The sequence below is a fragment of the Neophocaena asiaeorientalis genome, unplaced genomic scaffold (assembly GCF_003031525.2).
Source record: "Neophocaena asiaeorientalis asiaeorientalis breed wild unplaced genomic scaffold, Neophocaena_asiaeorientalis_V1.1 scaffold258, whole genome shotgun sequence".
NCBI classification, from domain to species: Eukaryota; Metazoa; Chordata; class Mammalia; order Artiodactyla; family Phocoenidae; genus Neophocaena; species Neophocaena asiaeorientalis.
In genome coordinates, this window is record NW_020172591.1 from 6,324,818 (window position 1) to 6,350,812 (window position 25,995).

Consider the following 25,995-nt stretch of genomic DNA (forward strand, 5'->3'; position numbering starts at 1 on the left):
AAATAGATAGCTAGTGGGAAGTAGCTGCATAGCACAGGGAGATCAGCTAGGTGGTTTGTGACCACCTAGAGGGGTAGGATAGGGAGGGTGGGAGGGAGGGAGATGCAAGAGGGAAGAGATATGGGAACATATGTATATGTATAACTGATTCACTTTGTTATAAAGCAGAAACTAACACAACGTTGTAAAGCAATTATACTCCAATAAAGATGCTAAAATATATATATATATAGTAAAATAAGGCATAAATAAATAAACTTGATCAAACATTTCCCAGATTTTCCCAAATCATCACCATTATTATTCATTCCCACAATAAATATTTCATATTGGTATATAAAAAATATTAGAGAAAAAAAGCACATTATACCATGAGAACTAGAGATAATTTTGCCCTCCGTCACAGCTTATTTAATTATGCACTGAAAGATGCATACCTAACATGTTGCTAACAAATGAAAAATATGCTTTTCAAAATGAACGCTTTTAATGAAGCATATTTTATTTGCAAAAAGGGTAAGCATGGTCATCTAAAACTTCATTGCTTATATGAAAAAGGAGTGCTCACCAGGTTTAACAAATACCAAACATAAAAGGGAGAGCAATATCATTTCCTCCAAAATAACTGAAAGCCCTGCAGGTTGTTACTTTTTTCTTTATTAAGCAAAAGGCAAATATATAATACACTTGTATTTTCCTTGTTACCCTTACCAGTAAAATTTTAAAATCAACTTGATATGTACATTTCTTTCAAACTAGTTTAAGCATAATAGTGATTTAAAAAAATGGAAATGTGAGAAGTTTCAGAATACACTGCTATGTTTAAAAATTATTAAATCCCACTTATTCTAAACAACTATGTACAGTTCATATCCTCTAACCTGTGAAATATATTGACAGTAAAATCTTTGTTCATGTTTTGCCAAAGGCGACCTTACCTGCGGAGTCCAATAAAAAGTAGGGCTCAATCTGTAGAGTTTTCGTTTGTGGAAACTCTGAAGTGGCCTTGTTCGAGCTGCTGTACTCATGATAGTCAAGGATGGAGATTTCAATCTTGTCCTGTCTTTTCTCCTTTTCTTACTGTGCTTCTGGTTAAGTAACCAGCTACTGGAGGAAGAGAGCTCATCTAAATTCTCTGAAGCACTGATATGCCGTGAAATAAATGGGAGTGGAGGGAATAAAACAAAACAAACAAAAAAGACAAAGAAAACTAAATGTAAATCACCTTGATCTATTATGACAGAAGAGTATTAATTTTAGCCAATTTTGTGGTAACAATCGATGAAAGAATTAATATCAATGGGAAATTGCATTTCAAGTTGTGAATACAGAATTTCTATTTTCTCCTGCAAAACAAATATCCCATAGGTTAGAAAAGCTTACATGAGTTCACTAGTACAATGTAAACGTTCACTGTAAATCAATAATTCATGAATGTTACAGTGTTGAAACTACTTACATCAAATTCTTTTTGAATAAGGGTGAAATTATACAGGATTACAGGTTTTAAAAGGGCTAAAATCTCATCACTACATCATTAGCTGCTCTTACATAAGCACTACATATCGTTTCAGTGAATTTTGAAACGAAGATGCAATCCGACTACATTTTAAGAATCTTTTCAAACTTCTGATGACACAGAAGCCACAAACTATAAAATATTAAAACAGATCACACAAACTACACATGAAATAAGCATAATTTTGTAATCATTCTTCATATTAATTTTTAAACATTTATTTAAATATTTTAAAACATCAAAACATCAGGAGGAAGTTAATGCCTGTCACCACATAAATTTAAATTCATTTATACCAGTATATTATATATAAAATATTTGGCTTTTTGGGCACTATAATATACCAGTTTCAACCTTATTTATATAAGATGAAAGCTAGTCAACTTAGCATTCTAAGATCAACAAGCGAAACTGCTGTACGTGATACTGCTAATCAACATATGAATTCTATATGTGCTATTTGGTTCAGGTAGAATCGGTGTTTAATGGTAAACATAAGATATGGTTTTTCTATAGCAGTATCATTGGTTTTGAATATTTACATCTGCTATAAGATATTCTATTATCTTGTAGATAAACCAAGTAATTCAAGAACTTTACATAGTAATAAGAAACAAGAAATAAAGGTACCTGAACGGCTTATGTTGGTGAAACCAAAATAAAATATGGAATTTGGTGACTACATATAAATAAAATTGGGTATGTACTACTGGCCAGACCAGTATAGATAAATTGGTCTGGCCCCTGCCGCTGGCTCTCCTGCTGCATCGTGCATCACACTGCGTCTGGTTCCGTGTTCCAGCTGCACTGCCTCCTTTCATTTCAAATAACTCGCACTCACTACTCGCTATTATATATAATTTCTGCTTCCTGGAATTTTCTCACATCCTCCTTCACTTACATAATTTCCAATAATCATCTGGCTCTCAGTTCAAAAGTCATTTCCTCAGGTAAGTCTTTGAGCCCTTGCATAGCCCCTCCAAAGACTAAGTCAAATTCCCTTATGAGCTCTGATAGTACCATTTACCTTTTCTTCATAGTATTTTTCATGGTGATAAGTTTACATTTATTTGTATTATTATCTGATTAATGTCTTTCTCCTTTTCTAAGACTGTAAGTAGTACAAAGACTGTGGCTGTTTTGTTTAACTTTGTATCAAGAAGTTCCTGATATTGTACCTTGCATACAGCAAATACTCAATAAATATTTATTGAATGAACGGAGAAATATAAACATATATATTTGCAGATTTACCCACTCCAGCTCAGTGCTTTGCACAGTGCAGGTATAACACCACATACTACACCTAAATAATTAGTTTAGTGAATGAGTAAACATGGAACATTCTAGTTTAAGACCCAAAAGAAGCTCTAAACAGAAGGCTACAAGAGTCCTTTCAGAAAAATAAGTTACATATTTACACTGCCTTGAGTTCCATTCTAAATCTCTAACTTTGGTTTAAAAAGTTAGTTTCTGATAGCAAGATAATGTACCTTATTTTATCTCATAATCATATATGCCCATTATAAATTTATAAGAATAATACGCAGATGAGAGCTATAAGATGTTTTGATTTGTAAAAGAGAAGGCATGGATAAAGTTTAAAATTTTTCTTCTAATTTAAAAAGTGCAAAATGACCGAGAGCTTTATCTAAGAAAATAAGCCAAAAGTCATAAATTCATGTTTTATTAACATTGTTAAATTTCTCTAAGTTACTTAATGACTTTCTGATATAATTGGTTTTCTATTACAATCTTAGAAAATCTTAGCACTTAAGATATTTATGGATAACAATAGGCATTCAATTTGCTTTTACAGAGTATAAATGGAAAACTTCAAGTGAATTTTTTAAATAAAAATTTTACTATACTGATTACTACAGAAACCAAAGGCCCAGAGTGAGGCAATTAATCTTTTAACTGATATTTTATTATAAATCCCTATAAAAATCAATTTCTGCAAACATTATGTACTTGCATCAAAATTAATAAAACAATCTAAAGATATGGGTTTATGGGGACATATATTAGCTAACTCCTTGGTGTCATCTTGGGGGTGGTGATATTGGTGGATGGATATGGAAGAACAGTCTAATTTCAACCTATTTTTTAATAAACTCAGTGGAAGATAGTCTAGAATTTTTAGTAAATTATTAAGTATTTCATAACCTTTTGCTTAAGCCAAATTATTTTCTTAGAAGGACTGAAATAATCATTATAACGCTCTGCTCAAATGCTTTTAGTAAATAAGAAACTTTGGGTCCTGGTTATAAATTTAGGATTCTAAAACCATAAATAGACCAGACTTCATGAAATTGTTTTTATCTTTTAATCTCAAGGAACAGCAGCAGAGAATAATTATTCAACACAGAATTTTAAATTACTGTTTTCGTACTGTTTTCAACATTTTCCCCACATTCATGTATTCTTATACTAAATACACTTAAGAAAAAGCAGAAATCAACAATGGAGAAGAGAATTATAATGTGTATTATCTAAGAATTTACGATAGCCCCTCAGTTCCCAATCTACTCATATACACAAATACCCACACCTGCTATACTGGGCTGAACAGTGTCCTCACAATATTTACATCCACCAGGAACCTCAGATTGTGACTTTACTTGGAAATACAGTCTTTGCAGATGTAATTAGGTAAAATGAGGTCATACTGGATTAGGGTAGGTCCTATATCCAATCACTGATGTCCTTATAAGAAGAGACACAGAATTAAGGAAGAGATCCACCCAGGGAATAATGCCATGTGAAGACAGAGGAGAGAAGCCAAAAACGCCAAGGACTGCCAGGAACTGCCAGAAGCCAGGAAAAGGCAAGGATGGATTCTTCCCAGAAACCTTCAGAGAGAGCATGGCCCTGCCTGACACCTTGATTTTAAAAACATCTAGCCTCCAGAATTGTGAAAGAATAAATATCTGTTATACTAAGCCACACACTTAGTGGTGATTTGTTATAACACCCCTACGAAATGGATATATTCATAAAAGTACACACCTAAGAATCACTATTTTTGCATAACTTATGTCTATTTCAAGTCTACTTTGATCTTTTGGAGTTCTTTGATGACTTCAACCTATAGCAGCTAAGGTAGGTGCAACCTTTTCCAAACTTTCCCTGATGCCCAAAGTCCTGCCAATAGTTGAATTTAATACCTTTCTTTCCCTTGATAACGTTTGGAGAAATTAATGCATCATATACTCAGATATATTCAATGATATTTTAAAGAAATTATATAAAATTGGACTTTATATAAACTTACTAAAATGGCCCACTAGGGGCATTACTTGTCCTCCACATGGCAAAACAAACATCTCTCTCAAACGGGCAACGGACCAAGATCCAGGCATTATCTGCTACATACAGAGAAAACAGTGCATCGACCAGCCCATTTCACCTACTCTAGGAATTAATTAGGAAAATTAGACCCCTTACTCAAAAATACGAGTCTCTTCAACCGTAGCAACAAGAAAATGTGTTGGAGTACACTGTAAAATGGCATTCTAAATTAGATATGGCCCCTAAAAAAAATTAAGGTACTTACCTGTTCTAAAAAATTAAGGTACGTCTTAATGCAGCCATTAAAATGGAAAAAAAAATTTTAAGTATAGAAAGCTTCAGATATACTTTGAAATAAGATATAAAACGGCTTCCAATAGATCTCAACTATGAAAATAATGTAAAAAATGATAGGAAGGAAATATATTCTGAGCAATATAAGTGATTTCCACTTTATTCTTAGTATTTTATGAATTTTTAACTTTTCATACAATGAACTTATATAATTTTATAAGAAGAAAACAAAAATGTCATCCAAAATTGCAGTCTTTTTTTTTTTGGCATTAGGAATTTCTAATATTTACATTTTAAAATGTAACATAACAACCAATATAATATGGATTTTGTTTGGGTCCTGATTCTAACAAATTATCCTAACAAACAAATTTGTTAGAATAACAAATTATTCTAACAAAATCATAAAAAGATGATTTTGAGACAACTGGGAAAATATGAATATAGAGAATTTCATGATAGTGATAAATTATGACTAATATAAGAATAATAAAAAAAAGCAGATGATAACAACATGGTGGGTATGTTGAAAAAAAGCTTATCAGAGAAATATACAGAAGTATTCACAGTTAAAATAACAACCAATAGAATTTATTTTTTAAAAGCATAGGAAAAAAATGTGTCAGGGAGGGAAATAGCTGAAATGAGTAGCAAAATCTTGACAACTGTTAAAGCTGGGAATAAGTTGATTCACTTTGCTATGCCTTCTATATGTTAAAGCTTTTCATAATAAAGGTTGAGAGAAAAAGAGACCGACTATTGCAGTGTTATTTGCTATTCTTATCTCCAGCTCTTAATTTCAAGTGGGACTTGAAATTACAAAGTATAAAGGCAAAGGGACTAGGAAGCCCATATGATAGCTATATTGTTCTGAGTATTGTGACATAAAATTTGCCAAACATGTCTAGCTAATCTATAGTTCGGGAGTACGGTTCAGATTCTTCAATATAACCTGTGAGCTGTTTTTCTGACATATAAGATACAGTTTGAAATTGAGACTTTCTATTTTACTAATTAATATTTTTCATTTTAAAGGAAAATTTGCAAATAGAAAAAAGCTGCAAAAAATAAAAGCTAAAATATTTTTCAAAATCTCATCATCTAAACACAAATATAGCTTTAATAAAAACTTAAAATTTTATCCTTCAAATCTTTTTTTTTCCTATGAAATCATACTGTACAATGATTTTGGCATCCTGATTTTTCCACCTAACATTCCAAAGGAAGTATGTTCCTATATGACTACATCCCTTCTATACACATAATTTTTTTGTGTGTGGTACGCGGGCCTCTCACTGTTTTGGGCTCTCCTGTTGCGGAACACAGGCTCTGGACATGCAGGCTCAGCGGCCATGGCTCACGGGCCTAGCCGCTCCGCGGCATGTGAGATCTTCCCGGACCGGGGCACGAACCCGTGTCCCCTGCATTGGCAGGGGGACTCTCAACCACTGCGCCACCAGGGAAGCCCTACACATAATTTTTTAATAGTTATATGATATGCCTTCCAGTGGTTGCATCACAATTTATTTAAACATTTCCTATAACATTAAGTTTCAGACTTATATTAATAGAGGTTAAAAGGGAAAAGTAAAGTTTTTACAAAAGAAAATAATTCCTACTGGTATTATTTTAAAAACACAGCAGGAGAAGTTTTAGTTCCTTATTGATGTTGTACATCTAGCTAATACAATAGTTAATGACACTCATAGAAACCCAAAATTATTTTGAAAACTTCAGCCTGGAATTTGCTGCTAAAAATGTTTTCTCATAACTGAAAAGTGACTATTGAAAATATTATGAGGGTAAAAGAATTACTTTATATGTTATTAGTTTACCCGTTTAGCAGCAGTTTTTCAATTGTGATGCCCAATTAGAAAGAATCGTTGCATTTCGTGAGATAATTATCATTAGTGGAATTAAGTAGCATGACAATGATTAATTAGAATTTAATTTCATATCATATTCTGGGACTCATTAAAGTAAAGACAAACAACAACAAAAATCTAGTCATTATTTCAAGTAGAAATTCACTTTCCCAGAGATAATACCCCATGGGGTAAATAAGGATGCATTTACAACATTTTATCTTCATTTTAGAGTATGAGATCTAAAAACCAATAACTGTCTCTATGGTGGTAAAATGTAATGCTTCATTTGTTTGAAGACTCAATCTTTTTCGCTGCTCAGTTCCTGGTGACTCATCTTAAACCCTGCTGCCAAGATTAATAAAGCTAAGAAAACAATTCTGAGTTCTGGGAGATACTTCCATTAAATAAGAGATGGGGGTTGGGAATCAATAAATAAAGAGTGGAAAAAACAGTTGCCCTGAAAAATAATTAACCAAGTGAATTGACTTTAGACATTGAAAGAAAAAGATCATTAGGATATTATAAAAATTACCTTAAATATTTTTAAAAAATTATATCAAGCATTAAGTTCTACATGGTCCACTAAAAATTAATACATAGAATAGGTAACCAAACTTTAAAAATTCAAAATTTAAATTTCTTCCAACCTAACTATATACCAAACTTATGATATAATGTGATATAAAGCTAGAATGAGAATGCTTTATTAGAAGCACTTATGAGTTTACTTATCTGGTAAGTCCAAATATACAGAATACAGCTGAAATTGCAAAACCCTTTTAAATAACCAAAAAAGATCTTAGTAAGTCCATGTATGAAAGCTCACTCCTGTTACTGTTAAGAGAGAGGCCTTCTCTCTTACTACATAATGTCTCTTATTATAGTACAGGTACTTCTACCACTCTAACTTTGGTTATCTGATTTTCTAGTCCAGAGTTAAATTTGTTGAGAGGAAGCAGAATTTCAGGAGACAGCCATGAGACCAACAACTGAAATACCAATCTGACTATGGGAGAGAAAAAGCAAATAAATACAAAATATTTTTGTTTTGAATGCTGATTACCTGAAAGAAATCTTAAAAGTCATTCCATTCATTCAAAAAATATTTATTCGTGTCCATGTTATGACTCACTGATCTAGATGCTAGGAATATAGCAGTTAATAAGACAGACCAAAAAAATTCCTACTCTCATGGAGCTTACATTCTCATCCAGGAGGACACAGATAATAAACAAGCAAAAAATAATAACAAAATTGTATCACACTTGTCATCTCATTTGATCCTCACAACAACCCAGGAAGCAAACTATTCTCATTTCAACTGTGATTTAGAAAGTTGCCTAAAATCACAATGCTACCAGGTTGCAGAGTTAGGACTGATCTCAGACCCATCTGATTCCAAAACGATTTTAACAATGCAGTGAGTTTTCTTCATAGCATTTGATCAGGATTTTAAATTTCACATTTATTTGTGTGATTATTCGGTTGATGTCATTTTTACCCAATTAGACTCTACACCATAAGGTCAGAGATCACACCTGGTTTTGTTCAACATCATATCCCAATCCAATCCAAAGCCTGGCACGCTGCCATCACTCAGTAGGTATTTGTTGACTATTAAGTGAATTCTTTTATAGATAAACAATTATTAATCTCAACAGCCTCTGAGGATGTGGCCATAGTGATGAGCTTGAGTTATCAAAGAAAAACTGAATTAAGTTCAGTATCATCCAAGAAAGGCAATATGTAATAAATTTTACTTAAACAATTCTTCTCAATGGCTTATATGAAAGTTTTTAACATTTGAATAGAATTATCATTTCTCCTACTGTCTTGGATACTTCTTTCCATAATAACTTCTAGATTATCCTTTAAAGTTACTAAGATATGTTGAGTATAGTAATTTCGCTTTATTCACTAAATCTCTAGATTTAAGCTAACATAAAACATCAAAATCAAAGCACAATAATGATGTTACAAAAAGATATACATTTTAGGCTGTATTGAGACCTTTTTGTTTTTATTTTTAATTTGTTTGAAAAAATGGAATTCCTTACAAATAAGCATTTAACTGAAGAATATTAGCATTAGAATCTACTTTACAAAATATTTGTATTCCAGTAAATTTAGGATAAAAAAAAGTGAGATGTAAAGAGATTAACTGACTTGCTCAAGGTCACAAAATGTCAAAACAAAAAGTATATGTAAAAAGGGTATACTTCCAAAATCTCAAGTAACCCAAAAACCACTAAATTAAAAACCACTATAATTAAGAATTAACAAAAGTTAAAACCTTCTAGGGGGGAAGAAGGAGATTAAATGCCCAAGATGGTCTTTTGAGAAGGTATGTTTAGTGTAATGAGAATAAAATCCAACAGTGTGTTTACCTGGGTTTACAAAGTCCCAAACAAATTAGGTAGACCAAAAACAAGTCAGCAACTTTTTATCTTCCCAAGAGATATGATGGAAAAATAGGTGGTACCTCAGTGACTCCTAGTACCTATGTGACAGTTGTCTTCAGTAATAGCTGGCCTATAAGGCTCTACATATGCCCTCAAATACTTATCGTAACTCTGGCCACTTTGAAGTACTTCTTTAAAAGAGTAAGAATAGTTGTAAATCAATGACCAGTACCCTGCTAAGGATTTGAAAGAAATATATCCACAATTTTAATATATATTATATACTGTCTCCCAGTAGCTGGTATGTTTACTGCAAGACATACTTAAAACTCTTAGTTGATGACCTGATGAGTGATATACTACATTTTAGTAGATAAAACATGTGCCATTTAAGATGATAGAATTGTAGAAACTGGGTTACAGTGTAGACTTAATGACTGTCAAATGTTGGTTAAGACTTTACAAAATTTTTAGAAGCAAGAGAATATCAATATTTAGATACCATAATGAAACCAATAACTGGACCAGTCTCTATCAGTAACTTTTAAGGTAACATTGAAGTGAGATTTAATTCTCTTTGTTTCACTTTCAACGAATTAAATATCACATTCCTACTTCTACCTTAAAATTTTGGTATTTTATGGTTATAATTTTAACAACGTAGTACTAAAAATTGTATTTTCTATTTATCCTTTTTGAAGTGTACAATTTTTACCTTATTTTAACTTTTTTATTGTAAAATATAAGATACCTATAGTTAAGTATATAAAACATTTATCTTTTGAGAAGGTATGTGTAACTTGTATATATGAATCAATACCTCACCTACTCCACTGTCCCATAATTACTACTCAGGTCAAGAAAAGGAACATTATCAGCACCTAAGAAACCCCTGCCACATGGGGACCTCTCCATCATACTTAATGTAGAAACATCAAAAGTTAAATCAGTACAGATCTTTCTCAAATTATGATGGGGTTACATCCCGATAAACCCATTGTAAATTGAAAATATTTTAAGTCAAAAATGCATATAATCCCAAACATCATAGCTTAGCCTAGACTACCTTAAACATGCTCAGAATACTGATGTTAGCCTACAGTGAGGTAAAATCACCTAACACAAAGCCCATTTTATAATAAAATGTTGAATACCTCATGTAACTTATTGAATACTATACTGAAAGTGAAAAATGGAATAGTTGCATGGGTGCAGAAAGTAAGTATATTGGCTGTTTACCCTCATGATTTGTGGCTGTCTGGGAGCTGCAGCTTGTTGCCACTGCCCAGCATCACAAGAGATTATCATGCCACATATCACTAGACCAGGAAAAGATCCAAATTCAAAATTTGACATATAGTTTCTACTGAATACATATCACTTTCGCACCATCATAAAGCTGAAAAACTGTAAGTCTGACCATTGTAAGTCAAGGAACTTCTGTACTTTTACCAGCCTCCTGAGAATAATTTAAATCCATTTACCTTCCTCCTGGCCTATATGCTGTTGTTGCCATGGAATTTTTTTTAACCCTACTAGACATATTTTCTGTTTGTTCACATATAACCATATAGTTATTACCATATTATTTGTTCTTCATCCCTTCTTGCATCTCTCAAAAGGATCATCACTTTCCACTGCCTGAAACACTCCCTTTATGGTTATCATTAATCAGAGTCTACTGGTGACACACTCTCAGTTTTGCTTTGTCTGAAAACAATTGTGTTTCAAGGTCAGACTTGAAAGATGTTTTCTCTGAGTATAGAATTTCTAGATAGACAGTTATTTTCTTTCAACACAATGAAGATATCATTTCACTGTACTCTGGCTCCTATTATTACTCTTGAGAAGTCAGCTGTCAGCTGAACTCTGGCTTCAATTAAGGTAATGTCTTCCTCCTTTCCTGCCCCCACTGTTGCTTTTAGATATTCCATTTGTTTCTGTTTTTGCTTTTTTCCCCCACACATTTCCTCTCTATTTCTAGGGGTATACTTCTTTTTATTTGTCCTGCTCAGGAATCTGTGTTTGACTTCCTGAATGTGATGTCTTTCATCAGATCAGGTAACTTTTCATCCAATACCTCCTCAACTATTGCTTCTGCTCCAGCCTCTATCTCATCTTCCAGGCCTCTAATTAAGTCTCATATTAGACCTGCTCAATATAGTCTCCACATTTTGTTTTTATTGGCTGCACCTGGTGGCATGTGGGATCTTAGTTCCCCAACCAGGAATTGAACCCATGCCCCCTGCAGTGGAAGCATGGAGTCTTAACCACGGGACCACGAGGGAAGGCCATGTTCTCCACATTTTTAAATGACTCTTGTATTTTCCATTGTTTTGTCTCTTTTCCTACATTCTGGAACTTTTCTTCTAATCTATCTTTTACATTATGAATTCTGTCTCCAATTGTGTCCACAGTGCTGCCAAACTCACTTGGTTTTTAATTTCAGCATTTTTCAGAAGTTTTGGACCTTTTTCAAATGTGCTAGTCACTTTTATGGATTCTTCCCTGCAGGTATTTTTAAGCCTCTTTTATTTCTAAAATCAGAATAAGCACTGTTTTTTAAATAATCAGCATTTGATAATTCGAATATCTGAAAACTTTCTGATCTGCTTTTGCTGTTATTTTCTCCTTATTCTTACTGTCTTTGCCCTGTGCCCTCATGTTTGATTATATTTGACTGTGTGCTGATCACTGCTCTTGAAAAATTATTCATGAGGATTTCCTGGGCCTAAGAAAGAAGGTGCCTTCCTCTAGAGAGAATCTACATTTGCCTCTGCCATCATCCATTCTAGAACCATTGTAGTGTCATCCATTCTAGAACCATTTTAAACTAGGCATTCCTTGGATGACTCATTGATACAAATTTGGACTGAAAATCCATGTCAAAGTCCCCATCATGGTCACACTATCTCAAAGTAGGTTTGCTTTTTTAACTTTATCTTCTGCTGTGCTCAGCACCAAGGCAACTCTCCCCATGGTGCCCCAAGAATGGGAAAAGGGAAACAGTTTTTTTTTTAATTGAAGTATAGTTGATTTACAAGGTTGTGTCAGTTTCTGGTGTACAGCAAAGGATATGAAAAAGAATATGAATATATATTCTTTTCCATATTCTTTTCTATTATGGTTTATTACAGGATATTGAATATAGTTCCCTGGGCTATACAGTAGGATCTTGTTTATCTATTTTATATATAGTAGTTTGTATCTACTAATCCCAAACTCCTAATTTAGCTCTTTCCCACCCCTTTCCCCTTTGGTAACCATACGTTTGTTTTCTGTGCTTGTGAGTCTGCTTCTGTTTTGTAAATAAGTTCATTTGTATCATATTTTAGATCCCACATAAAAGTGATGACATATGGTATTTGTCTTTCTGTCTGACTTACTTCACTTAGTATAATAATCTCTAGGTCCATCCATGTTGCCGTAAATAGCATTATTTCATTCTTTAATGGCTGAGTAGCATTCCACTGTATGTATGTGTATATATATATATATACACATACATACATACAACATCCTCTTTATCCATTCGTCTATTTTTTTTTAACATCTCTATTGGAGTATAATTGCTTTACAATGGTGTGTTAGTTTCTGCTTTATAACAAAGTGAATCACTTATACATATACATATGTCCCCATATCTCTTCCCTTTGGTGTCTCCCTCCCTCCCACCCTCCTTATCCCACCCCTCTAGGTGGTCACAAAGCACCAAGCTGATCTCCCTGTGCTATGTGGCTGCTTCCCACTAGTTATCTATTTTCATTTGCTAGTGTATATATGTCCATGCCACTCTCTCACTTTGTCACAGCTTACCCTTCCCCCTCCCCATATCCTCAAGTCCATTCTCTAGTAGGTCTGTGTCTTTATTCCCATCTTGCCCCTAGGTTCTTCATGACCATTTTTTTTTTTTTTTTAGATTCCATATATATGTGTTAGCATATGGTATTTGTTTTTCTCTTTCTGACTTACTTCACTCTGTATGACAGACTCTAGGTCCATCCACCTCTAGGTCCATCCACAAATAACTCAATTCCATTTCTTTTTATGGCTGAGTAATATTCCATTGTATACACATGCCACAACTTCTTTATCCATTCATCTGTTGGTGGACACTTAGGTTGCTTCCATGTCCTGGTTATTGCAAACATATCCATTCATCTACTGATGGGCATTTAAGTTGCTTCCATGTTTTGGCTTGTATTTGTATTACATGTATTGTAAATAGTGCTGCTATGAATGCTGGGGTGCATGAATCTTTTCAGATTAGAGTTTTTCTCTGGATATATGCCCAGGAGTGGGATTGCTGGATTATATGGCAACTCTATTTTTTTAAGGAAACTCCATACTGTTTTCCATAGTGGCTGCACCAATTTATATTCCCACCAACAGTGTAGGAGGGTTCAGGAAAGGGAATCAGTTTTCTTTCTTATTTACATTTACTGTGAAGGTGTAGCTCCTGGAGGAAGGTGATCTCAGCTAAATATAGGCAGGATTTCATTTTATCGCTCTACTATAGGCAAAGCCATGGGCTTTGACTTATCATCTTCTAACCCCATAAGCTATTAAAACTTCACTTGATTTTCCTAGATTTGGCTTTGATTTTTCTCTTTCCCCAGAAAGCTATCAAAACCTCAACTTAATTTTGACAGAATTTGGCCTCAGACAAAGTAGATTGCTGTGCTTTGTTTACTTTTCTGGGTTCTTGCTTTTTTTAAGATTTTGGCTTAGAAATATCATTAACGACATTCAATAATTTCTCATTTTCTAAGTAAACAATTACAAAAACTCTTATTCTATTCCCCAATTCCACTTCTGGGTACATATCCAAAAAATAAAAAGCTGGAACTCAAACAAATATTTGTATACCCATGTTCATAGAAGCATTATTCACACTAGCCAAAAGGTGGAGGAAGCAACCCAAATGTTCATACAAAGATCAATGGATAAACAAAATTGGTCCCAATAAAATAGCAACTCAGGGCCTGGGTGCTGTGGGGGAATCTGTTCTTGGGGATTGGATGCCTCTGCCTAGCTGAGTCTAGTGCTAACTTTCCCCCTCCCTCCCTAACAGGTTCTGAGTAGTGCCTGAGACCTGCTCCACAGGGCTTAGGCATGGGACTGGGGATGCAGAAGTGGTCTGCCCTTTTCTGTTTTCACTGAACAGCTTGTTCTAAGGGAGAAGGAAGTGGGAGAGATCTAGATTGGGTGAGGGGGATGGGGGGGTCAGGGAGGCAAGTGTGTTGTTACTATGTCAATAAACTGATTTAAAGTTAAAAAAAAAGGTCTATACATAAAACAGAATTTTATTCCTTTAAAAAGGGAATGTTGACACAAGCTACAATATGGATGAACCTTGACAACTTTATGCTAAGTGAAATAAGGCAGTCACAAAAGGATAAATACTGTATGATTTCACTTATATGAGGTACCTAGAGTAGTCGAATTCATAGAGATATAAAGTAGAATGGTGGTTGCTAAGAACTGGGAAGAAGGAAGAATGTGGAGTTATTATGTAATGGATATAGAGTTTCAATTCAGGAAGATGAAAAAAGTTCTGGAGATGGAGGATGGCAACTACTGATAAAAATGTGAATTACTCAATGCCACTAAACTCAAAAATGGTTAAAATGGTAAATTTTATGGTATGTACATTTTACCTGAATTTTAAAAATTCTCAAATGATGAATTTTCTTACCTTCACATTTACTTAAATACATACAATGAATACTATTTATATGCTTAATAGGATATCTTCAGAAAGTGCTTTGTGGTTAAGTATGAAGCTTGAATAACATTAATTAGACTAAGCCCTTACTCCTGAAAAGCTTTAAGTTTGAAAGATGTTTCGTTCATATAAAACTATATGTAAAGAAAAAAAATAACAATAATATTGGAAAAAACAGAAAGCTACAAGAAATAAAACTAGGCCTCATTTGCCATTTTACTCCCAGAGTCAAAAGGTTCATAAATAAATAAATTTCACACTGCTTCAATATAGATATCCCTAAATCAAAACTTTTTCATATATTACTATAATGTGAAATTATATATCCTATTAATTTTCAAAATCTATGGTAACATTCTTAAATATGAGTAATATAGAATAATCTGTTAAATTTATAGAATTTCACTACTATGCATTTATTTTATTAAAAATTCAATTAAATAATACTTTAATAGTTTTACAAATACCATGTACTTTTCACAATATAGTTAAGATACTAAAAAAAACACACAAAAAAAACCCCCTTAGAAATCACATACCATCCTTCTTCAGGGGCAGGCTTCTCTGCCACTGAATAAGGAAGGGAATAGAGGAAAACACAGGGAAAGGGCTGTGTTTTACTTGTCAATGTCTATCCAAACCTTTACCAAACTCCTTCAGCCCCCTTTCCTACTTTTAATTTAGCTATAGTCACTTTATAAACAACTGCATCTACATCCATTTTAATCTCTTTCACTCTACTTTCAAGGAACAAGTAGATTTCTCCTGTCATAAGGTCCCACCATAATTTTGTGGTATGTATCTCTACATTTCCCATCTCTAGCTCTTTCCCTTCTCTTTATTTTAATAAAGATGCTTACATTTCTTTCAACTTAAAAACAAAAAACACCTTCCTTGACGTTGTACATACATTTTATTACAGCCTTTACAGTGAGCAGCCTTAAAAATATAATCTTGACTCCTCTCTATTTCATCTCCCATTCCCTTAACCCACTCTCATCTCTCTGTCATGCAACTACACATTCTTGCTAAGGTCTCAATTTATAACTGACAAAACCAAGAGATATATTTTAGTACCTCTCTTTGACATCGGACACAACGACCACATATCTTCAAAATTTTCTACTTTTCCTTCAGTGTTATTACTCTCTTATCTGTAATATATTCCAGTTTCTAGGTTCCTGGTTAAATATATTTGTATATTGTGGTATATATTATCATAAATAGAATTTTTTACAAAAATTTTAATAAGACCTGGAATATCCCCCAAATCTTTTGTTACACGTAACAGTTTGCTTATTATCTGGTACCAAGACTTATTAAACTTAAAGATCAAGTATACATTTAAAAAACTCTAACATTCTACATTTTCTCACCCCTCCGAGTTGATGAAAGGTAGCTGGATTACATTTTCTAGCAAATGTTAGAAAATAAATACAATCTTTCCTTCAAGGGAAATATTATATTTTGATAGCAAATGTGAAAATTAGTGCTTTTTGAAAAAAATTCATGTTATGTACAAAGGATTTGAAAAAAATGTTGACTGTTGTCAAAAATAAATACATTAGTGAAATGAATAAAATTAATTAAAACACATATGTCAGCACACTTCAAAAAACTGGAGGATGAATTTTTATCTGCTCTTAAATCTATCAAAGAATTTTAGTAGGTTTCAAAACTGTTATAAACTTCCAAATTAGTTTGTACGAACGAGTACTTAACATCAGGAAAGATGGCAGTTACTAGCTGATTTCAACAAGAACCTTTGATTATTAGTAGATAGGACTGAAAAAGTATCATGATTTAGTAAATGCAGCCAATGGTACATTTCTTTCATTTGGAATTATTTTTTTAATTTAATTTAATTTTTTTAATACAGTAGGTTCTTATTAGTCATCAATTTTATACACATCAGTATATACATGTCAATTCCAATTGCCCAATTCATCACACCACCAACCCCACCCTCCCACAGCTTTACCCCCTTGGTGTCCATACATTTGTTCTCTACATCTGTGTCTCAACTTCTGCCCTGAAAACCAGTTCATCTGTACCATTTCTCTAGGTTCCACATACATGTGTTAAGATACGATATTTGTTTATCACTTTCTGACTTACTTCACTCTGTATAACAGTCTCTAGATCCATCCACGTCTCAACAAATGACCCAATTTCATTCCTTTTTAAGGCTGAGTAATATTCCATTGTATATATCTAACACTTCTTCTTTAGCCATTCGTCTGTCTTTATCCATTCGTCTGATGGGCATTTAGGTTGCTTCCATGACCTGGCTATTGCAAATAGTGCTGCAATGAACACTGGGGTGCATGTGTCTTTTTGAATTATGGTTTTCTCTGGGTATATGCCCAGTAGTGGGATTGCTGGATCATATGGTAATTCTATTTTCAGTTTTTTAAGGAACCTCCATACTGTTCTCCATAGTGGCTGTATCAATTTACATTCCTACCAACAGTGCAAGAGGGTTCCCTTTTCTCCACACCCTCTCCAGCATTTGTTGTTTATAGATTTTCTTATGATGCCCATTCTAACTGGTGTGAGGTGATACCTCATTGAAGTTTTGATTTGCATTGCTCTAATAATTAGTGATGTTGAGCAGCTTTTCATGGACTTCTTGTCCATCTGTATGTCTTCTTTGGAGAAATGTCTATTTAGGTCTTCTGCCCGTTTTTGGATTGGGTTGCTTGTTTCTTTAATATTGAGCTGCATGAGCTGTTTATATATTTTGGAGATTAATCCTTTGTCCGTTGATTCGTTTGCAAATATTTTCTGCCATTCTGAGGGTTGTCTTTCTGTCTTATTTAATGTTTCCTTTGCTGTGCAAAAGCTTTGAAGTTTCATTAGGTCCCATTTGCTTATTTTTTTAATTTCCATTACTCTAGGAAGTGGATCAAAGAAGATCTTGATGTGATTTATGTCAAAGAGTGTTCTTCCAACGTTTTCCTCTAAGAGTTGTATAGTGTTTGGTCTTACATTTAGGTCTCGAATCCATTTTGAGTTTATTTTTGTGTATGGTGTTAGGGAGAGTTCCAATTTCATTCTTTTACATGTACCTGTCCAGTTTTCCCAGCACCACTTATTGAAGAGACTGTGTTTTTCCCATTATATATCCTTGCTTCCTTTGTCATAGATTAGTTGACCATAGGTGCGTGGGTTTATTCTGGGCTTTCTATCTTGTTCCATTGATCTGTGTTTCTGTTTTTGTGCCAGTACCATACTGTCTTGATTACTGTAGCTTTGTAGTATAGTCTGAAGTCAGGGAGTCTGATTCCTCCAGCTCCATATTTTTCCCTCAAGATTGCTTTGACTATTCGGGGTCTTTTGTGTCTCCATACAAATTTTAAGATTTTTTGTTCTAGTTCCGTAAAAAATGTCATTGGTAATTTGATAGGGATTGCATTGAATCTGTAGATTGCTTTGGGTAGTAGAGTCATTTTCACAATATTGATTCTTCCAATCCAAGAACATGGTATATCTCTTCATCTGTTGGTATCATCTTTAATTTCTTTCATCAGTGTCTTATAGTTTTCTGCATACAGGTCTTTTGTCTCCCTAGGTAGGTTTATTCCTAGGTATTTTATTCTTTTTGTTGCAGTAGAAAATGGGAGTGTTTCCTTAATTTATCTTAAAGATTTTTCTTCATTAGTGTAAAGGAATGCAAGAGATTTCTGTGCATTAATTTTGTACCCTGCAACTTTACCAAATTCACTGATTAGCTCTAGTAGTTTTCTGGTGGCATTTTTAGGATTCTCTATGTATAGTACAATGTCATCTGCAAACAGTGACAGTTTTACTTCTTCTTTTCCAATTTGGATTCCTTTTTTTTCTTTTTCTTCTCTGATTGCCATGGCTTGGACTTCCAAAACTATGCTGAATAATAGTGGTGAGAGTGGCCATCCTTGTTTGTTCCTGATCTTAGAGGAAATGCTTTTAGTTTTTCACCATTGAGAATGATGTTTGCTGTGGGTTTGTCATATATGGCCTTTATTATGTTGAGGTAGGTACCTTCTATGCCCATTTTCTAGAGAGTTTTGATCATAAATGGGTGTTGAATTTTGTCAAAAGCTTTTCCTGCATCTATTGAGATGATCATATGCTTTTTATTTTTCAATTTGTTAATATGATGTATCACATTGATTGATTTGGGTATATTGAAGAATCCTTGAAAGTGAGGAGTTAAAGTCCCCCACTATTATTGTGTTACCTTCGATTTCCTCTTTTAGAGCTGTTAGTAGTTGCCTTATTTATCAAGGTGCTTCTATGTTGGGTGCATATATATTTATAATTGTTATATCGTCTTCTTGGATTGATCCCTTCATCATTATGTAGTGTCCTTCCTTGTCTCTTGTAACATTCTTTATTTTAAAGTCTATTTTGTCAGATATGAGTATTGCTACTCCAGGTTTCTTTTGATTTCCAGTTGCATGGAATATCTTTTTCCATCCCCTCACTTTCAGTCTGTATGTGTCTGCAGGTCTGAAGTGGATATCCTGTAGACAGCATGTATATGGGTCTTGTTTTTGTATCCATTCAGCAAGCCTGTGTCTTTTGGTTGGAGCATTTAACCCATTCACGTTTAAGGTAATTATCTATATGTATGTTCCTATGACCATTTTCTTAATGTTTTGGGTTTGTTTTTGTAGGTCCTTTTCTTCTCTTGTGTTTTGCACTTAGAGAAGTTCCTTTAGCATTCGTTGTAGAGCAGGTTTGTTGGTTTGGTGGTGCTGAATTCTCTTAGCTTTTGCTTGTCTGTAAAGCCTTTGATTTCTCTATTGAATCTGAATGAGATCCTTGCCGGGTAGAGTAATCCTGGTTGTAGCTTCTTCCCTTTCATCACTTTAAGTATATCATGCAACTCCCTACTGTCTTGTAAAGTTTCTGCTGAGAAATCAGCTGTTAACCTTATGGGAATTCCCTTGTATGGTATTTGCCGTTTTTCCCTTGCTGCTTTCAATAATTTTTCTTTAATTTTTGCCAATTTGATTACCATGTGTCTCAGCATGTTTCTCCTCGGGTTTATCCTGTAAGGGACTCACTGCACTTCCTGGACTTGGGTGGGTATTTCCTTTCCCATGTTAGGGAAGTTTTCGACTATAATCTCTTCAAATATTTTCTTGGGTCCTTCCTCTCTCTCTTCTCCTTCTGGGACCCCTGTAATGTGATGAATGTTGCTGCGTTTCATGTTGTCCCAGAGGTCTCTTAGGCTGTCTTCATTTCTTTTCATTCTTTTTTCTTTATTCTGTTCCACAGCAGTGAATTCCACCATTCTGTCTTCCAGGTCACTTATCAGTTCTTCTGCCTCAGTTATTCTGCTATTCATTCCTTCTAGCATAGTTTTCATTTCAGTTATTGTATTGTTCATCTCTGTTTGCTTGTTCTTTAATTCTTCTAGGTCTTTGTTAAACATTTCTTGCATCTTCTCGATCTTTGCCTCCATTGGTTTTCCAAGGTCCTGTATCATCTTCACTATCATTATTCTGAATTCTTTTTCTGGAAGGTTGCCTATCTCCACTTCATTTAGTTGTTTTTCTGGGGTTTTATCTTGTTCCTTCATCTGGTACATAGCCCTCTGCCTTTTCATCTTGTCTATCTTTCTGTGAATGTGGGTTTTGATCCACAGGCTGCAGGATTGGAGTTCTTCTTGCTTCTTCTGCCTGCCCTCTGGTGGATGAGGCTATCTAAGAGGCTTGTGTAGGTTTCCTGATGGGAGGGACTGCTGGTGGGTAGAGCTGACTGTTGCTCTGGTGGGCAGAGCTCAGTAAAACTTTAATCCGCTTGAGTGCTGATGGGTGGAGCTGGGTTGTCTCCTTGTTGGTTGTTTGGCCTGAGGCAACCCAACACTGGAGCCTACCTGGGCTCTTTGGTGGGGTAATGGCAGACTCTCGGAGGGCTCACACCAAGGAGCACTTCCCAGGTCTTCTGCTGCCAGTGTCCTTGTCCCCACGGTGAGCCACAGTCACCCCCCACCTCTGACGGAGAAGACCCTTCAACACTAGCAGGTAGGTCTGGTTCAGTGTCCCCTGGGGTCACTGCTCCTTCCTCTGGGTCCCGATGCACACACTACTTTGTGTGTGCCCTCCAAGAGTGGAGTCTCGGTTTCCCCCAGTCCTGTTGAAGTCCTGCAATCAAATCCCACTAGGCTTCAAAGTCTGATTCTCTAGGAATTCCTCCTCCCCTTGCTGGAACCCCTGGTTGGGAAGCCTGACGTGGGGTTCAGAACCTTCACTCCAGTGGGTGGACTTCTGTGGTATAAGTGTTCTCCAGTCTGTGAGTCACCCACCCACCAGTTATGGGATTTGATTTTACTGTGATTATGCCCCTCCTACCATCTCATTGTGGCTTCTCCTTTGTCTTTGGATGTGGGGTATCTTTTTTGGTGAGTTCCAGTGTCTTCCTGTCAATGACTGTCCAGCAGCTAGTTTTGATTCTGGTGTTCTCACAAGAGGGAGTGAGAGCACGTCCTTCTACTCCACCATCTTGGTTCTGGTCTCTCACTTGGATTTATATATCTTTATGAGGTATGTTTTTCAACTATGACAGTTATTTAAAGCAAATATTCAAACAACTGCAAACAATTCTATTATTATTATATGTTAGTTTAAACAATGACATGGTTCATCTACTAGACTGTAAGCTATTTAAAAGTGGAGATTTTGTCTTCATCATTGTATTCCTAGGACTTTGACTATATGGCATACAGCAAACAGTTATGCAATAAATACTTTGTGAATAAATGACCAAAAATATAGGTAAGTACATTAAAATGAAAATTAGTACACACACACACACACACACACACACACTCACACACACACACACACACGTATATGTATAATAGTGTAATGCCTAGTTAGGTAAATAAAATATTACCTAAAATTGACTTAGCCCCAAATCACAATCTGATGGTGTTTAATGGCTCAACTTGTAATTATGACTTTCTTAATGAGGAAATGGTCTCATAAATGAAGATATTATAGTTATCCTGTAAACATATGAGAATCTTTCCTTTCAAAATGAATCATCAGTGTTATAAGGAATGAATATAAAGTTAACAAAAATAAAGCAAAACCAGTAGAATAACTGTTTCCATAATAGAACAATGTAAACATGACCCAGTACAAACAAAACTGTAAAAGTATTAAAAATTAGATTTTCGAAATAATAAATTAGAAATAAAAATAAAATAACAGCATTTTTATTTTAAGACTTAGTTTATATCCACTAGTCTCATTAAGAAGCTGATAGCTACTTCACATAATTTTCACCATGGTATGAATCTTCCTTTCTTGTTTTATTTTTTAATTTAATAATAAATCATATAATTATTAATATAAATATTTCTGATACTAAATTACACTTAGTCCTTTTATGGTACTTAAAGCAAAGAAGCCCTCACTGCAATTTTATTTGAAAAAACAATTAGATGCACACACAAAGTAATATTCTAGTAGCTTTTTAAATTCTAACTGCATCTTTAAAAGGAAAGATTCAAAGAGAAATGTAAGCAAAATAAAGAAAACAAATGTTCCCAAAAGAGGATTCATAATATCTATATTTTTTGCTAACATGATATAATAAATTGCTAAGGATTATAGGAATTATTATATTAATTACATTTAGTAAAAAATTTACCTTATAAAAGCTGAGATACAAAATGACTCATTTTAGGGGAACTTCCCTAGCGGTCCAGTGGGTGAGACTCCCTGCTCCTAATGTAGGGGGTGCGGGTTCGATCCCTGGTCAGGGAACTAAGATTCCACATGCTGTGCAGCGCGGCCAAAATAAAAACAAAACAAAACAAAAAAACCCCACCAAGATGACTCATTTACAACATGAGTAAAACTTAAGCTGAATTTTATGGATGATATCTACCAATCAATCTTCCATGCCCAAACTATACGTAGGGTCTTTCACTCTTAAAATGTATTGCAAGGGCAGTATGGAGCTGAAGACTATAAAATGGAAGGTATATTAAATATGGCAGTACTTCTGTAGCAAATGGTATCACTGTTTTTCATTTTTAGAAACATTATAAAAATTTAGAAACTTCCTGGAAAGCTTTATCCCTCATTCTCAGGTTTATAGTTCCCTTAATTATAAAAGTTTGATGTTATCTAAAAATGTATCCATGATTTATTGATTGTACTCTAATAATGCTTAAGAAGAAAAAAGAAGCTATAATACTTAAAAGATCAAAACAAAATAAAAACAAAATAAGCAAAGCCAAATTCGCCTTACAAACTATCCCACTGACACCTACCTCCTGGAAATGCCATTAGCCAGACATTTACGGCTACAGGATTTAGAGGAGAGGGGTGATGACATTGGGGACAAGTTGAGAGGGGCAATCAAACTGCTGATGATCTCAGTCAACTGTGCGCTCTGCAAGAAAACAGTAAGTCTTTTACTACTGCTAAGCAAGGAATATGGTTAAATCTCAGACCTTTAGTGCCTATTAAAGTTTAACTTCTCATGAAACAAGTAAATGTTTATGTTTTAGTAAATATTTTACTCTACAAAGACAATTTACACCATTACTGGTTTTTCCATTATTATAAATAAATCTACATTTTAAAGTACTCTTTTTTTCCATATCATTTTTTGCTTCAGTTCTTTTGTCTACTCATCCTATCCTCTATAACATTTAAGCTCAGCTGATAGAATCTACATAAATATTTTTTTTGACGCAGCCAAATTAATAATAACAAACTCATAGCTATAATTTATTAAGTGCTCACTATGTGCCAGGTACTATACCAAGCACTAAACATAGAATATTTCTAATCTTTACAACCAACCTGCAAAGTAGATAATATTAGAACTACTGATACTACTATTATTAAAATCAATTACAGATGAGGAAGCTTAAGCAAAGACAGATTAAGCACCTCGATCATGGATTATAAAATTGGTAAGAAATGGAGCTAGGATTCAAACTTAGGCTTGACTCCTATACCATACTGCTTCTCAATATTTTTCCTAATTTGAATATACCAGTTTTTTCAGGTACCCCAAATTTTCATTGACCCTTATCCCAAACTTATATGTAAGCTATTTGTAATATACAATAAATATTATACTATTCTCAAAACAGTCACATACAACAATTATAATAAGCATAAACCACATCAATGGAAAACAGTACACTTCTACAAAAGGATAACATTTTTCATTACACATGTAATCCATCATAGTTCATTGTAGAAAAAAGGGAAAGTATGAAGAGGTTTCAAAAATGAAAAGAAAATAACCTGTAATCATATTTCACAGAGAAAACCATTGCTAATATCTTGGTATATATCCATACCCCAAGAAAAAACTTTTTATTTTGAATATATGTGAGCATGAGTGTATGCACACATGCACACACACATCCTTTTAAGTAAATTATGCTGCATCAATTTTCTAAAATCTGGTTTTCTTACTTAATATAGTGTGACTATATTTTAAAAATATATAGACATATTTCACAGTTTTATTAACTGAAAGATATTCTATTCTAAAATACGAGGGCATATGGAATAATTATTTTGCAACTCTATTTGTATGAAACAAATAACATGCTATTAGAAATGAGACTAGAGAATATGATAGAGCTAAATATAATATTTGAACTCTTCAAAAAGTCTTCCATGAAGAAGACCCTGAAATGTTTTCACCACTTATTTTCTTGAAAAATAATACATATCTAATGACTTTATTTTTTAAATTATTATACATTTTTAGATTAAAGTTAGTTTTCAAAATCATCAATACACTCTTTATCCATCTATCAAGTATTCATTAATTTGGTCATACAAAGAAATTTATAGAGTACACTCTTCTCATTGTTCCACCTTCAAAAATATCTAAAAATCTTCTTAGCCATTGGAGGTCGCTAATCAGTATGTGTGAATAATTGGTCCAGAGTGACAGCATCACAACCAACCTCCAGCTTTACCCTAACAACCACCCCACGCCTGCCCAAGAAAACCTCATATACTTGAGTCCATATTTGGGATAGAAAATTCACGGTAAAAATGAATATAAAGGTAAAATTAGGAGAGGCATAATTTGAACTCTGAAAAAAAAAACAATTTTAAAAGTCAAAACACTTACTAGCTATTTATAATGAAGTTTCTAATGTAAATATACCTGTGTGAAATTTATTTTAAATTATCTGAAGTTCTAAAATAATGTCACCTTTCAATTTATGAACAAAATATATTATCTAATAATGGAAGTATGCATTAATACTATGAATCAATGTTATTTTTTAAAACACATATCAGTCTACAACCCAATAGTGCCTTTATATCTTAACTGCCAACTCTTTAGTTGTTTTTGAGGAACATAAATAAGTTTGGTAAGCAAAACATTCCTCTAACAGTAAATTTAATCAAGTCAAAGGATTACCTGATCTATACTCAAGTTCCACTACGGCAGGCAAACAGTTATATACCAATAGATTATATTTTTAAAAAAATATGTGTAATATCAGGCTTGCCACCCCTTCTTCCATTTACTCACCCCTAGACTGTCTTCTTCAATGAGTATTTGAAAACAACTTAATTTTTAATTGGCCTATAAAAACATTATTAGCATGTGTTTCAAGAGCACACTACCTGTTCACAGGTAATTTATAAATGACCTCTACAAGTGATTGGTGCTGCCCCTTTCTGCATCCTTTTCCTCTCCATGTCTAGAGCCATTAGTATTCTCACAACTCCTGGTTCCTTTCCCTCCCAAAGCCTCTGACACTCCTGTCAGCAATGGGACTTAAAATGAACATGATACCCAAAGCCACCTTCATAGGTGAGCAACCTGTGCAGTAACATGGGGCTGCACTCAGAAGGATCCCATGTTTGGCTAATGTTCTGCTGTCACTGGCTT

The 25,995-nt window shown here is 34.0% G+C and overlaps 1 protein-coding gene across 1 annotated transcript in view; it reads right to left on the minus strand.

Annotated features, from left to right (window-relative positions):
* The window catches only part of KANSL1L (KAT8 regulatory NSL complex subunit 1 like), a 117,086-nt gene that overhangs the window by 62,740 nt on the left and 28,351 nt on the right, over positions 1-25,995 (minus strand). Inside the window, exons 4-5 of the mRNA XM_024738331.1 lie at positions 23,384-23,505; positions 939-1,143 (exon numbers count right to left, since the gene is read on the minus strand). Of these exons, the coding sequence (XP_024594099.1) occupies positions 939-1,143; positions 23,384-23,505 (327 nt within the window). The remainder of the gene's footprint in view (positions 1-938; positions 1,144-23,383; positions 23,506-25,995) is intronic.